The sequence below is a fragment of the Melanerpes formicivorus genome, unplaced genomic scaffold (assembly GCF_026170545.1).
Source record: "Melanerpes formicivorus ecotype bairdi unplaced genomic scaffold, bMelFor1.0.p_v2 SCAF_14, whole genome shotgun sequence".
NCBI lineage: Eukaryota > Metazoa > Chordata > Aves > Piciformes > Picidae > Melanerpes > Melanerpes formicivorus.
Genome location: NW_027142366.1, coordinates 17,359,420 through 17,374,251, shown reverse-complemented (window position 1 = coordinate 17,374,251; position 14,832 = coordinate 17,359,420). Strand labels below are relative to the sequence as shown.

The window sequence follows — 14,832 nt, the reverse complement described above, 5'->3', positions numbered from 1 at the left end:
AGGTGCACACACGCAGCCACCCATGGATCACCACAACCCATGGAAGAGCAAGCTGCTGTGAGCCCTGCCTCCTCTTGTGGTGGCAACGAGCCCTGCTGGGCTCCTGCCTGTGCTGGCACCTGAGGGAGCGTGGGGTCAGGGCTTGTCTCTGGCTTAGTGACACACTTGACTGAATACAGTGCAGGTGCCTGAGCAATGGTTAGAGTTCACCACATCTTCTCCTTCCTCTTTGATCCATGAGGCCTCAAGCACCAGGCCCTTCTCAGGAAGTCAGCCACAAGTGGAGAGCTCTGTTCTGGAGAGGATTATTTCCCACAGTGTTTCAAGCAGAGCTGGGATGGAAGCTGGGACTGTGTGCTGACAGATCCCTCTCTGAAGCTACTCTCTGGAAAAACACATACCGGTGAGCGGTCCTGAACCCAATCTATGGAGCTTCAACAATGCTGACCCGTGAATTTTGATGAATATACTTCTGCTATTAATAAAGGCTCTCAGCTGCTCAACCATTGAAGGAGGTAGAAAGGCTTTCTGGCTGAGCAGCTCCAATGCCCATTTTGCTGTATTGCTTTCCATAAATCCAGGGCTTGGATCCTCTTGGCCACGTACAAAGGTCTTTGGGGAGCACAGAGCTGGCACAGGCTCCTCTTGTATCTCTGCCTGGTCCTGGTACAAGGAGTAAAGAACCAGCACTGGCTGGAGAGCCCTGTCTTAAGCATCTTCAGCTAGATGTTTCTTGGGTTGTTTCTCCCCAGCAGCTCATTGTCTGCTTGAAGTCACTGTGGCAGGAGGTCTGGAAAGGAGGTTGGACTGGATGACCTTCTGAGGTCCCTTCCAGCCCCTAATGTTCTGTGACTCTGTGAATGAAGAGCAGTGTCCCAGGATCAGGGACCAAAAACCTGCTGCTGGAGTTGCACCTTTTAGCTCTTGCCAGACACATCAGATGATGCTCCATCACTGCAGGAGACTGGTGAGAGGCTGTTTGATGTGGTCCAGGGAGCTTGGCTATATACAGCTCTCAGTGTTCTTCACAAATGGACAAATAGGAGGTCAATGGCTTCATTGTAGACAAATAAGGTGACACAGACAGGGAAACATGATCCAAAAAGGCAGAGGAGGCTCTCCAACTGCCTATTACAGCTCAGGAAATAGATGCTGAAGTCCTCATTGCCGGTACACCAAAATTGTAGCCTTGATGGGCAGCAAAAAAAAGCCAGCAAAACGTGGTGATGATGTCACCAGGAAGGGCTTGGGCTCTCAAAACAAGAGACAGGGCAGCTTGTGCCAGCAGTGTGCCAGCTTGGAGCACCAGTATCTGGGCACTTCTGGCCTCACTGCACAGAGGGTAGACAGGATGGCCCCTTCCAATCTGATGCAATCTGTGACACAGTGGACTTAGAGTCCTGAGCAGAGCAACTGAACATGAGCCAGCAGTGTGCCCAAGTGGCCAAGAAGGCCAATAGCATCCTGGCCTGCATCAAGAATAGGGTGGCCAGCAGGAGCAGGGAAGGAAACTAAGGAACTACAAACCAGTTAACTTCCAATCACAAAACCACAGTGAGACGTTCAGTCAAAGAAAGAGGTGAGTAATAACCATGGCCATTGCCAAGAACAAAGCATTTCAGATGAGTTTTCCTTCTATGACAGATTCCAGTCCTTGCTTTACTGCTCTTTCATCAATAACTTCTGTGTTGTGGTGGGGAAGGTGCTTATTAGACTCTCAGATGTTCCTGAGCTGGAGGGGCTGTGAGCAGCCCAAAGCACTGGGTTGTCTCTGTCTGGAGAGGGAAAGAGACTCAGTTCTTTTGAATATTCCCATGTTGTGAAATGAGAGGCACAAACCAGGCCAAAATATCAACAGCTAGGCTATTTATCCCATAAATAAAGGGGATGGATCAGAAGGGGAGAGAGAGAAAATAGAGAGGGAGAGAGAGAAGAGAGAGAGAGAAAATAGAGAGGGAGAGAGAGAAGAGAGAGAAGAGGAAAGGAATTATTTTACTACACCACCCCCCCCAAGACAGTTTGAGTCTGTGAAGGAAAGGTGCTGCAGGAGATGTTGGGTCTGTAGAGAAAGGGTGCTGAGGCTTTGGCTGTAGCAGAGATGTGGTCCTCTGGGCAGCCTCTTCAGCTCCGTGAGTTGCAGCCGGCGGAACTTAGGACACGGAGAGTGGGTTCGGTCTGTTTCTTCCAGGCTCCATGGTGATGTCTCTGTCATTTTTCCTCTCCTGGTTTTTCTTCAGAGCAGCAGTGCCCCAAGCTTTTCCTTCTCTCGTGTTTTCCTTCTCAGCAGCATTGTCCTTATCCTGTGTTTTTCCTCACCTGCGTTTTCCTTCTGTGTTTTTCTTCTCCTGTGTTTTTGGTTCTGTGTTTTTCTTCTCCTGAGCCAGTAGTTGCTCAAGTCTTTCATACAGTTTTTAGTCCTTAGGTATGTGTCCCCCAGGAAATCAGGGGCCAGGTGGTGAATCCATTGTCTCACCATCCTCCCTCTCCGGGGTACTTGATGGGTGGAGATTATCTTGTCTTATGCATATTCCCGAAGGTGACCTGGGTCGTTCCAGTGGCTCTGCCCAATACACATCGGCTATTGTCTGGGCAAGCAGCAAAGGTGAGTTTATCTTTGTCGAGTCACATCAGGAAGAGACAAGCTGTAGTCTCTCACATGGGTTGAAATTCAGAATGAGCCAGAGAAACCAGAGAGATCAGCTCAGTGTGGAAAACCTGATATTGAGGAAGGAAGGACTGTTCAAACACATGGCAAACAAACTGCCGAGGCAGCAGTTCCTCAACGCGTGGTGGCGTGCGCCATGAGTCGTGCTCTCAGCATGTTGGGTGTACAAACAGAAGACTTTGTAAGACATGTGGTGTTTTCCTTCCTCTTTCACACAGAATCACAGAACTGTCAGGGTTGGAAGGGACCCCAAGGGTCATCTAGTTCTAACTGCCCTGCCATGGGCAGGGACACCCTCCACCAGATCAGGTTCCCAGCAAGAGGATCTCTCAACTGGTGCTCTAGGATCAGCTTACAAGACTCAGCTCTGGTGTGGCCACACCTCGAGTATTGTATTCAGTTTTGGGCACCTCAATACGAGAGAGATGTGGAGGGGCTGGAGGGAGTGCAGAGGAGGGCAAGGAAGCTGGGGAAGGGCCTGGAGAATAAATCTGATGAAGAGCAACTGAAGGAGGTGGGGATGGTTAGTGTGAGACAGAGGAGGCTGAGGGAGACCTCACTGCTGCCTACAACTACCTGAAAAGACCTTGTGGAGAGGTTGATGCTGGTCTCTTCTCCCAGGTAATTAGTGAACAAGAGGGAATGAACTCAGGCTGCAACTGGGTAGGTTTAGACTGGACGTTAAGAAAAGTTTTTTCATGGAAGCAGTGGTCAGGGATGGGAAGGTGCTGCCCAGGGAGGTGGCGGAGTCCCCAACCCTGGACGTGTTTAAAGGTGGTTTGGGTGTGGTGCTTGGGGATAGGGTTTAGGGGTGAGCCTTGTAGAGTAGGGTTAATGGTTGGACTTGGTGATCCTGAATGTTTCTGTGATTCTGTGCAATGGATTCTGTGTTTTCCTGCTGCTTCTCTGGTATGTTTGAATGGGGCATTTCTGTTAAACTCCTCATGGACTCTTGACCTGCTCCAGAAGTGTGTCCTTCTGTGCCCCTCTCCAAGAAGCACTCTCTAGGACCATGGCTGTTTGTCAGATGCTAATGAGGGGAGTACCCAAGCTACCTGGACAATAGTATCATAGTATCATAGCATCAGTCAGGGTTGGAAGGGACCACAAGGATCATCTAGTTCCAACCCTACTGCCATGGGCAGGGACACCCCACACTAGATCAGCCTGGCCAGAGCCTCAGCCAGCCTGGCCTTAAACACCTCCAGGGACAGGGCCTCAACCACCTCCCTGGACAACCCATTCCAGGGCTTCACCACTCTCATGGGGAGGAACCTCCTCCTCACCTCCAGCCTGAATCTCCCCACCTCCAGCTTCATTCCATTCCCCCTAGTCCTATCACTGCCTGAGATCCTGAGCAGTCCCTCCCCAGCCTTCCTGTAGCCCCCTTCAGATCCTGGAAGGCCACAATGAGGTCACCTGGGAGCCTTCTCCTCTCCAGACTGAACAGCCCCAACTCCTTCAGTCTGTCCTCACAGCAGAGCAGCTCCAGCCCTCTGCTCATCCTCCTGGCCCTTCTCTGGACACCTTCCAGCACCTCCACGTCCCTCTTGTCATAGGGGCTCCAGAACTGGGCACAGTACTCCAGGTGGGGTCTCCCCAGAGCTGAGCAGAGGGGGAGAATCACCTCCCTTGCCCTGATGGCCACACTTCTCCTGATGCAGCCCAGGGTCTGATTGGCTTTGTGGGCTGCAAGTGCACACTGAGAGCTCCTGTTGAACTTCTCCTCCCCCAGCACCCCCAAGTCTCTCTCCTCAGGGCTGCTTTCCAGCCAGTCCCTGCCCAGCCTGGATTTGTGCCTGGGATTGCCTCGACCCAGATGCAGGACCCTGCCCTTGGTCTTGTTGAACCTCACACTTGCTCTTATTGAACCTCAATGCTGTTTGCAGCCTTTCAAGAGAGTGGTAGAAGTGTTGTGATTGGGTAAGTCCCTCCCCACCCTGATGCCATTCCAGCTCCTCTTGCAATAGAAACCAACTCTGAGATGCTGCTTGACTTGGTGACTATCCTATAACAAAACACTCCACTGCTCTCTGGGTGTCATAGATGCTTTGTCCACCAAGAACAAACCTTGATGAGAGGCAAGAAAGGCCTCCACATAGTGGAGACATCAGAAGAGGCTTTGGTCTCACCTGAAGATGTTCATCTCCATCTTCCCCTGAAGCTGTTTACTGTGACTCTGTCGCCTGAATGCTGCCAAGACCTGGATCAGGGGACTTTGTCCCCAAAGTTCACTCTTCCATGTCACCTGGTGCCACTTTGGGCTGTGGTAATGCAGAGATTGCCTCTACCTCTCTCATCATGAGTGTGGCTGCAGCAAAACTGTCTCCAAAACCAAGCTGGGCCAGCAGTGGGGTAGATATTTGACCTAAACTTCTCCAGTCCATCACTGCTGTGCTGCCTGCAGGTCCTGAGGCAGCTGGGCAGGAACAGTAGCTCAGGGAAAGCCAAGCTGTGGGAAGTCTTGTTCAACATCTTTGTGGGTGCCATGGACAGTGGCATTGAGGGCACCCTCAGCAAGTTTGCTGATGACACCAAGCTGTGTGGTACAGCAGACTCACTGGAGGGAAGGGATCCATCCAGAGGGACCTGGGCAGGCTGGAGAGGTGGGCACAAGCCAACCTCAGGAAGTTCGACAAGACCAAGGGCAGGGTCCTGCAGCTGAGTGGAGGCAATCCCAGGCACAAATCCAGGCTGGGCAGGGACTGGCTGGAAAGCAGCCCTGAGGAGAGAGACTTGGGGGTGCTGGGGGAGGAGAAGCTCAACATGAGCTCTCAGTGTGCACTTGCAGCCCAGAAAGCCAATCAGAGCCTGGACTGCATCAGGAGAAGTGTGGCCAGCAGGTCAAGGGAGGTGATTCTCCCCCTCTGCTCAGCTCTGGGGAGACTCCACCTGGAGTGCTGCCTCCAGTTCTGGAGCCCCTATGACAAGAGGGATCTGGAGGTGCTGGAAGGTGTCCAGAGCAGGGCCAGGAGGATGAGCAGAGGGCTGGAGCACCTCTCCTGTGAGGACAGACTGAAGGAGTTGGGGCTGTTCAGTCTGGAGAGGAGAAGGCTCCCAGGTGACCTCATTGTGGCCTTCCAGTATCTGAGGGGGACTACAAGAAGGCTGGGGAGGGACTGCTCAGGATCTCAGGCAGTGACAGGACTAGGGGGAATGGAATGAAGCTGGAGGTGGGGAGATTCAGGCTGGAGGTGAGGAGGAAGTTCTTCCCCATGAGAGTGGTGAAGCCCTGGAATGGGTTGTCCAGGGAGGTGGCTGGGGCCCTGTCCCTGGAGGTGTTTAAGGCCAGGCTGGATGAGGCTCTGGCCAGGCTGATCTAGTGTGGGGTGTCCCTGCCCATGGCAGGGGGGTTGGAACTAGATGATCCTTGTGGTCTCTTTAACCCTGACTGATAGTACTATGATATTAAGATGCTGCCAATGTCTGACCTAGTTGGGACAAGCTGTGTCCTGGGGCACACAAAGCCGTGGCCAGCAAGAGATGCCCAGTGAAAGGGAGCCTGGGGCTCACACACCCCAGGAGGTCTGGGGTGGCTGGCTGACGGGGCACCCAGTACTGGAAATGGGCTGCTGGGGAGGGGTCCTGCACCCCTCCAAGGTGGCACCGTCGTTTCCGGTGTGCTCGGGACCTGGAGGTGGCTGGAAGCCGATCTTGGCAGCCTGATTCTCGCTACTCAGAGACTCCGGCTCAGCCCCGCAGGCAGGACCGAGGCTGAGCCTTCTGCACCTTCTGCCTGGCTCGGATAAAGCACCACGGCTGGAGGTCCCCATCTGGTGGCTGCAGGGACAAATGGCTGGGACGCCACTCATCAGCTCTCTGGAGCTCCGTGGTTCTTTGGCCAGGCACAGCCCTGGCAGAGCGCTGCAGAGCCAGGACGTGTCCCAGTGCCACACGGACTGACCTGCTTGAGGACACGACACAGCGTGGGAACCGCTGGCAGCCGAAGGCTGGCAGAAGCAGAGGGGACAACTGCCAACGCCTTCCCCTCCGTCCTGTACCCTGCATTGCTCTGACACCTCGTCTCTCATGCACACACCACGCTCAGGATCAAGAGGCTCCTTTGTGACTCGGTTTGGAGAAGCCCAGGTTTGGGGAAGCCCAGGTCTGGGCTGAACTTGATGCTGGTTCTTCCCAGTGCTTTACACTCTGGTCCACACTGCCCTGCACCCTGACCTCCACACCATACCCCTGTTCTCCACGAGCGCCCCATGGAGCAGGGGCTCTCTGCAGAGCAGGGCTGTGCCCACAGCTATGCCTGGGTGATGGCAGCTAGAAGACCACAATCTGATCCAATGCCCTGCTCCATGCGAAGCTGGGTCAGGTTGGTCCATGAGGCCCTGACCAGCTTTCTCTTCTCTCTGTACTCAGGTACAGGGTGCATGTGGGATCTGGTGACCATCACCACTGCCTGTGGTACTCTGTAGCAGAGACCCTGAGGACTGGAGGGCCTCTTTTTTTCCCTCCAGGGTCATTTGAGATCTCTCCAGCCTCTGGTGCATTCACTGGTGGTGACTGGAGGTCATGAGGCTAGTGAAATCCATCCTTGTCTATCCTTGTCCATCCTTGCAAGTGCCAAGGAGTGCCGTGGCAGTTTGGCTTGGCTCCATGCTGTGCTTGCACCACCCAGCCCTGGGGCTTTCTCAAACCTTTACCCTAGCTCCAAGCACCTCCCAGCCCTGGCATGGGCAAGGTAGCCTTACTCAGCACCTGGCAGGTTGTAGCCCCCTAGGACTATCTGTTGCCCTGTCTCCCACCACACCCAGAGCTGGAGGAGAGCCCATGCTCTCCTTTATCAGCCCCCCACAGGCCCCCTCCCCCCACCATGGCCACCCTGCTGCAGACAGAGATAAGGGGTGAGGGTGCTGCACAGACTCCAGCACAGTGGCACCCAGCACCCAGCCCTGCTTCTCTGCCTCTGCTGCTTCTCCTGCTCTGACACCCCCCACCCCGCTGCCGTTCAGAGCCCAAAGAGCAGGGTCTGGGGCTGAGCCCTGTCTGCTCCCTTTGCAGTGCCCCATGCTCGCCATCTCCCACAGCCTACCAACCCCCCCAGGACCCTCCAAAGTGACACCCCAGCAGTGTGAAGTGGGAACAGAAGCCCTATGATGCCATGCAGCCTTGTGTGCTGGGGAGGCACAGAAAGATGTCCTGGCACTTGGAGGTCCTCAGAGTGTCCTCACTGTGCCACCACACAGAAGGGCCACCGGCACCTGGAGCCCCTGTCCCCTGTCTGTCCCCTGCAAGCACTTCCAGGAGTAGATCATCTGCCATGATTTGTGCTGGGCAGAGGCAAGGGGTGCACAGCGTTGGTGGGGCAAGAGGAGATCCCTCTGGTGGGAAGGCCACGGCAGGCTGGGGCTGCAGGCAGCTCCCAATGGCCAGACTCCAGCCACTCTCTGTTTGTTCCACTCCACCAGTGGAGAAATGCTCTGCCCACAGCTGGCAGAGCAGTGTCTGCCTGCCGGGCACCACCATCCAAACGCTGCCCTCTCTCAGGGGCAGCAAAATCAGAGCCTGTTTCCTCCCCGTGCCCAGCTGGCAGGGGGGGACCCTCACATCAGACCGCCGAGCAGATCCCTCCCGTTCCCTCCCCGCAGGCAGCAACCAGAGCAGGACACCAGAGCTGGAGCACAAATGCAAGAGATTTTATTTCAGATCATTTGGCTGCTCGTTGTCGGAGGGCTGGCAGAGGGTGGGGGTCCAGCTCCCGCCGCAGTGCTGTCTTAACGGTACTTGGCAGTCAGCACGTTGCCCACAGCACACAGGAACTTGTCCAGGGAAGCGTGGACCTCTGGGGTCAGGGCAGCAGCCTGGTGGATGGCAACCACCACCAGGAAGCATTGGCCCAGCAGCTGAAAGGCAAAGGCAGATGGTGAGCAAAGGGACGAGGCGAGGAGGCGGCCGGGGGGGGACGGTGCAGGAGGGGAGCCGGGCTGCTCGTCCCTTCCCAGACACTCACTTTGAAGTTGACGGGGTCCACGCGGAGCTTCTGGGCGTGGAGGTCGCTCAGCTTGGAGAGGGCACCAGCGATGTCATCGATGTGGTTGACAGCTTCGATCAGAGCGCCCGCAACCTTCTTGCCGTGAGCCTTGACCTGAGCGGAGCCGGCTGACACGTCGAAGTGAGGGAAATAGGTCTTGGTCTGGGGGTAGGTGGCGAACATCCTGCAGGACAGAGCGGGTCAGAGATGCGTGAGGATGGGTACGAAGGGACGGCTGCGGACGGGGAAAGGTTGGGGGCAGACGGGAGGCACTCGGAGACAGACAGGAGAGGGGACGGTGACGGACACGGACACGTACCTCGCCAGGGTCTCGGCGCCATAGTCGTCGGCTTGGCCGCCGATTTTGGCAAAGATGCCCTTGACGTTGGTCTTGTCGCTGGCAGACAGCACCATGGTGTCACCTCCGCTTTGGCAGCCCCGGCACGGGTGCCCCAGCCTGCGGCCGCCGCCCTTATATGCGCTACGGGGGCACCGCCCGCCCCCGGTCCTCCCCGCTCCGGCCACGCCGCTGGAGCTCCGCCAGGCGGGGCCGCCGCCGCCTCCCCCCGGCCAGCACCGCACCCCGCTCCGCATCGGCACCGGGCCCGGCGGGGGAGCTCAGCCCCACGGCACCAGCTGGGGTTGGGTAGGATTAGAGTCAGGGCAGGCTCCTCTGGCACCAGCCAGCTGCCGCCTTAGGTTTAGATTCAGGTTTAGGCTTAGGTCTAGGTTTAGGTTAAGGTTTAGGCTTAGGCTTAGGTTTAGGCTTAGGTTTAGGCTTAGGCTAACATACAGGCTTAAGTTTAGGTTCAGGTTAAGGTTAGGTTTAGGGTCAGGGTCGCACTGGCACAGGTGGAGGGGTCCATGTCTGTCCCCTCCCAGCACAGGCTGTGTCCAGGGCTTGGAGCAGGGTAGTGGATGAGATCCTCCACTGCAGGCAGCACTGGCACAGCCTGGGCAGATTGGTGGGGACAGCATCACGGGGACTATGGCTTCAGTAGCATGGTGGGAGCCTGTGCTCTGCAGGCTGAGCTTGCCCAGCTCCCCCAACACCCACCCACGGCCCCATGGGCACCACATGTACACATTGACCCATCCAACACAGCCTTAATACACACAGGTGAACTGCCCCTGCACACACTGCCACCTGGCATGGCCCTACACATCCACTGTCCTTGCACACACACACCCTGCCCCTATGCACCCCCCTGGCATCCCATACAGCTCCTATACACTCATCCAATCTGCCCTACTGTACCTACTGCCCTTCTTCCCTCAAGTGCCCCCCAAACCAGTGTATGCCCTCCTCACCTCCTGCTTTAAACCACAGGTACACCCCTTTGCAGACAGACCCTAGAGGTCCCCTGCCACAACCCTTCTCTCCTGGGTACATGTGGTGCTGGCCCAGTGTTGGGGGAAACCAAGTCACCCTGACTCTTGGGAACTGGAGACATTGAGCAGAGCCACAGGGCGCAGTGCCAAGTGCTGGTGGCAGCACTGGGCTGTAGCAACAGGGGCTCATGGCTGGGGAAGGGAACAACAGCCCTGTGTGCCCCAAATGATGAAGGTGAGAAAGGCAAGGAGGGCAAAGAAGATGAGGATGGTGAGGAAGAACAGGAAGGTGAGGAGGGTGAAGGGGCCTGTGGTGCTTCTAGTAGGTTCAAAAGCTGGCACAGGCAAGCAGGGGACAGCTCACACCCGTGTCTCCTCCATGGCCAACAGTTCTTATCATCTGTGTTTGGGGGAGATAGGCTCCAGCTGGCACCATTCCAGAGCAGGGAAGGAGGGGAGGGTGGGAGGTGATCTTCCAAGATGCAGAGCCCAGGGAGACAGCAGCAGGCAGTGTCTGGGTTTGCATCAGGGGCAAACTGCAGTGGCAGAAGCGCCTTTCAGACTGGTGGTACAGGAGTGAATGAAGTGCAGGAAGACTCGGGGTGTGGACTGGGATGTGTCTGAGGATGAAGAAAAAGCACTCTGGGTTCCTGACTTCACTTGTTAGAGCAGGGGCTGGTGTAGTGCAGGGGCTGGCGTGGTCCAGGGGCTCCCAGCCCAGTGTTTCTGTGCAAGCTGGGTTCCTGCACACCCAGCACCCAGCTCCTGCCTGCACTCAACTCGTGCCTGCACTCAGCTGCTCCCTGCACTCGACCAGCCCAAGCACCACTCTCTTGACCACTGTTTCCCATCCCTCACAAGTGGTCTCTCTGGTGCCACAGTGCAGAGCAGACTCAGGGCTGGGTTAGTACCTTGGAACTCATGGTGTGACATCTAAATGGAATGATTTTGTTTTATCTCAGGATCCTAACTCCCCAGCTGTCAGGGGAAGAGCAGACAGCCAGGGCAGGTGCAGGGGCACTTCCCTGGCAGTTGACTGAGATTTGTGGCTCAGGGGCTTAAGCCCAAGGACTGTATTTGTGCTTAATGGTCTGTGGTGGATTTTCTTCACTCCATGAACTTGTCTGATTGCTTTTGCAGCTCATGCAGGCACTTGGCTCCCACAGCAACTCCAGTAAAGTCCTAAACAGATACTGTGATAGATAGAGCCAGAAGAGATTCATCCTATCCCCCCGGAGAATCCTCCAAGGGGATTGATTGAAAGGACCACATTTGGCTTGGCACATCCTTCCCTGTGCTCCCAAGAGATGCAGGCACAGCAAGGCACCAGACTGAGCTTCATCCCCTGTGTCCTGCTACCAGCACTGACCACATCCCAAGCTGGGGTGGCTGGAAGAAGGCAGAGCTCTGAGGGGCACGCTGGGAGCCCACGGCCAGCGCTGTCCTTCAGTACCACAACCGACCTCACCAGCAGCAGCCTCCCTCTGGCAGCAGCACCACGACCCCCGGCCTCCCCAGCCCCCTGGCCGAGCACAGACGGACGGACACAGTGCTGTGGCAGAAGTGTCTTTATTGACGGCACCCGGGAGCGAGTGGCAGCTCATCTGTACTTCTCAGACAGCACAGCGGCCACGGCCGACAGGAACTTGTCGACGGCAGCATGCACCTCAGGGGTGTAGTCCTTGCCCATGTGCACGGCCAGCACAACCTGCAGGCTCTGCGCCAGAATCTGTAAGGCAAAACGGGGCTCAGCACCTGTCCCCTATCCCCCCAATCCCCTTGTCCCAGTCCTCATCTCCTGTGCCCCATCATCCCTTGCCCCCTTGTCCACTCATCCCACTCTCCATTCCTTGTCCCAGTCCCCATCCCCTGCCCCTGTGCCCCATCCCTTGTCCCCTTGTCCAGTCATACCACTCTCCATTCCTTGTCCTAGATCTCCCATCCTTTTGTCCCAGTCCCCATCCCCTATTTCCTTGTCCCCTGGCCCTCATCCCCTCATCTCAGTCCCCACCCCCTATTTCCTTATCCCTTGTCCCCTGTCCTCTGTCCCTCATCCCAGTCCCCCTCCCCCATCTCTTGTCCTCCATCCCTCTTCGCTTTGTCCCTTCTCCCCACCTCTCATCCCCTTGCCCCAGTCCCCATTCCTCATCCCTTCTCCCTCATCCCCTTGTCCCAGTTCCCATCTCCTGTCCCCGTCCCCAGCCTGCCTTGAAGTTGACAGGGTCGACACGCAGGTTGTAGGCATGCAGGTTGCTGAGCTCAGACAGGGCCTGGCTCATGTTGTCTATGTTCTTGACAGCAGTGCCCAAGGCAGCTGCCACCTTCTTGCCATGGGCACGAATCTGGGCAGAGCCTTTGGACAGGTCGAAGTGGGGGAAGTAGGTCTTGGTCGGGGGGTGGGCGCAGAACATCCTGCCAGAGAGGAACAGTCAGTGCTGCTGACTCCCAGCCAGCCCCTCCACACTAGCCCCCCATGGGGCTCCCATCTGCTCACAGCCCTCCCCCCCATCCTTCCCTCCCCCCCCCTAGAGTCCCCAGGTCTGGCTTGTACCTCTCCAGGGCCTCAGCTCCGACCTCCTCCTGGCAGCCCTGCACCTTGCTCCAGACCTGCTGGACCAGCTTCTTGTCCTCGGCAGTCAGCATGGTGGCGGTTGGCAGAGACAGACGGCTCTTGGTGCAGCAGTGCCCACAGGGATGCCCTCTTATAGCAGCCAGCACCTCCACCCTGCACTTATCTTATCGGCACCGAGGGGCGGAGGGGCCACAGCCATGCAGCACAGGGCTCAGGGAGAGGCTGCACGGCTGCCTTGGGGGGCCCAGCCCCAGGGAGGCCCCAAGGGGCCCCAGCTTCCCTGCCCTGCCCTGCCCCCCTGCTACAGCCCCACATCGGCTTGGGGGCTGGGGGCCGCACCCATCTGGGCTGCCCCATGGTCAGTAGCAGTCATAGGAACATCCTCTGGGTGCCATGTCCTTGGTCTCACCGACCAGCATACCCTCAAGACTCCTGTCAGGACCCACCATACCCCCTGGCCAGGCTTGGGTCCTCCTTGGTTCCACAAACATCTGTGTGGGTTCAACACTTGGCTTTGGCCCCTCATGTCCTCCAGCCTCCAGCACATCCTAAGTAGCCTCTGGTACTGTGAGCAGGTGTCATGGACAAGCCCCCCCTGGCCATGCTGGGGACCTGCTAGCAGAAACACCATCTTTCCAGCAGCCTGGAGACACCTGGGTGGGGAAGAACCTGCTCTTTGATTGCATGGTCTTCCCACAGTCGGTCCTATGATGCTTGGCAGGACTAGGCTTCCTCCCTCCTGCCCGCCCCAGTGTGTGCTCCTGCCTCTCCCCACAAACACTGGCATGTCCCACAGGGCAGGTGGTGGCTGGTGACTGTCACCTCTTTCACTCAGCCTGCCTGTGAACTCAGGGGTGCAATGTGGGGTGAAGAGAATAGAATAGAATAGAATAGAATAGAATAGAATAGAATAGAATAGAATAGAATAGAATAGAAAACCAGGTTGGAAGAGACCCTCAAGATCATCATGTCCAACCTATCATCCAACACCACCTAATCAACTAACCCATGCAACCAAGCACCCCATCAAGTCTCCTCCTGAGCACCTCCAGTGCTCACCTACCATCTAAGCTGTGCATTTACACATTCAGGTTACCTGAGACCCTACAGACAAATGCAGAACGTTTCCAAACCTTCTGTGGTACACTGGGTCACATATGTGGAGTAGTTTGGTGGCTTCAGAGCTTCTGCAGCATTTCTCTCCCCCCCCCCCCCCCTTTCCCAAACACAACCCTGAAATGTTGTGAGGTGAGGCCACTGCTTGCAGTGCCAGCTGAAGCTTTCCAGCAGAGTGAGCTTAAGACTTTGCACCCACTTTTTCATGTCAGAACTCCTCTGAGACAGATCTGGGCAGTGGATGTAGCCTGATAAATTATTTACTTCACATCAGCTCCAGTGGTGCTGTGCTTTAGATCTGTGCCCAAACCAGCCCTGATAACACTCTGGCTTTTGCACAGCATCGAGGCTCTCTCTGCTTCTCACTCTGTCTCCCTAGGAAGTAGATTTTATGGTGCAGAGGGCATGCAACATGGCACAGAGTCCAGTTAGAGGCCTGTATCTAGTGGAGTCTGTCAGGGGTGGGCACTGGGACCAGTACTGTTCAATATATGCATCAAGGACCTGGCTGAGGGCACAGAGGGAGGAGTGGCAGACACCCCCTCAGGCTCTGCTGCCACTCAACAGGACCTAGACAGGCAGGAGAGCTGGGTGGGGAGAAACTGAGTGAAATCCAACAAGGGCAAGTGTAGAGTCTTGTATGTGGGAAAGAAAAACCCCATGGAGCAGTACAGGCTGGGGACTGACCTGTGGAGAGCAGTGCAGAGGAGAGGGACCTGGGGGTCCTGGTGCATACAGGGGTGGCCATGAGCCAGCAATGTGCCCTTGTGGCCAAGAAGGCCAATGGCATCCTGGGGTCAATTAGGTGTGTGGTTAATAGGTTGAAAGAGGTTCTCCTCCTCTGCTCTGGTGAGGCCACATGTGGAATATTTGGTTTAGTTCTGGGCCCCTCAGTTCAGGAAAGACCTCAGGGAACTGCTTGAAAGAGTCCAGTGCAGAGCCACAAAGCTTCTGCAGGCAGTGGAACATCTCCCTGTGAGGCCAGGCTGAGGGAACTGGGGCTTGGAGCTTGGAGAGGAGCCTGAGGGGTGCCCTCATTACTGGTGATGAATATGTGCAGGGCTGAAGCTAGGCTCTGCTCAGGCATGTCCAATGACAGGACAAAGGGCACTGGGGGCAAGTTCTTATTCATAGTATCATAGTATCAGTCAGGGTTGGAAGGGA

At 56.3% G+C, this 14,832-nt stretch overlaps 2 protein-coding genes and 1 long non-coding RNA gene across 4 annotated transcripts; 1 reads left to right on the top strand and 2 right to left on the bottom strand.

Moving 5' to 3' along the window:
- Positions 1 to 8,292: 8,292 nt before the first annotated feature.
- LOC137445459 (hemoglobin subunit alpha-A) lies at positions 8,293 to 9,109 on the bottom strand. The gene is made up of 3 exons (XM_068147240.1): positions 8,968 to 9,109; positions 8,628 to 8,832; positions 8,293 to 8,520 (listed from the first exon to the last, which is right to left on the bottom strand). The coding sequence occupies exons 1-3, from the start codon at positions 9,060 to 9,062 to the stop codon at positions 8,392 to 8,394; spliced, it is 429 nt and encodes a 142-aa protein (XP_068003341.1). The 5' UTR covers positions 9,063 to 9,109; the 3' UTR covers positions 8,293 to 8,391.
- Positions 9,074 to 12,388, top strand: LOC137445462 (uncharacterized). Of its 2 annotated transcripts, none has more exons than XR_010988411.1 (2): positions 9,074 to 10,269; positions 11,121 to 12,388. It is a non-coding gene; the product is annotated as an uncharacterized lncRNA (long non-coding RNA). The 2 variants fall into 2 exon arrangements; XR_010988412.1 differs by lacking the exon at positions 9,074 to 10,269 and adding an exon at positions 10,476 to 10,883.
- LOC137445460 (hemoglobin subunit alpha-D) lies at positions 11,534 to 12,668 on the bottom strand. Its single transcript, XM_068147241.1, has 3 exons — positions 12,532 to 12,668; positions 12,188 to 12,392; positions 11,534 to 11,709 (listed from the first exon to the last, which is right to left on the bottom strand). The coding sequence occupies exons 1-3, from the start codon at positions 12,621 to 12,623 to the stop codon at positions 11,581 to 11,583; spliced, it is 426 nt and encodes a 141-aa protein (XP_068003342.1). The 5' UTR covers positions 12,624 to 12,668; the 3' UTR covers positions 11,534 to 11,580.
- Between the last annotated feature and the right edge of the window lie 2,164 nt (positions 12,669 to 14,832).

What these genes read in the sequence shown, in the direction of transcription:
- LOC137445460 (XM_068147241.1), bottom strand. Translation starts at nt 12,623, where the DNA reads ATGCTGACTGCCGAGGACAAGAAGCTGGTCCAGCAGGTCTGGAGCAAG. An exon ending in GGAGCTGAGGCCCTGGAGAG is followed by an intron (nt 12,393 to 12,531) that starts GTACAAGCCAGA and finishes CCTCTCTGGCAG; the next exon opens with GATGTTCTGCGCCCACCCCC. An exon ending in TCGACCCTGTCAACTTCAAG is followed by an intron (nt 11,710 to 12,187) that starts GCAGGCTGGGGA and finishes TTTGCCTTACAG; the next exon opens with ATTCTGGCGCAGAGCCTGCA.
- LOC137445459 (XM_068147240.1), bottom strand. Translation starts at nt 9,062, where the DNA reads ATGGTGCTGTCTGCCAGCGACAAGACCAACGTCAAGGGCATCTTTGCC. An exon ending in GGCGCCGAGACCCTGGCGAG is followed by an intron (nt 8,833 to 8,967) that starts GTACGTGTCCGT and finishes TCTGTCCTGCAG; the next exon opens with GATGTTCGCCACCTACCCCC. An exon ending in TGGACCCCGTCAACTTCAAA is followed by an intron (nt 8,521 to 8,627) that starts GTGAGTGTCTGG and finishes TTTGCCTTTCAG; the next exon opens with CTGCTGGGCCAATGCTTCCT.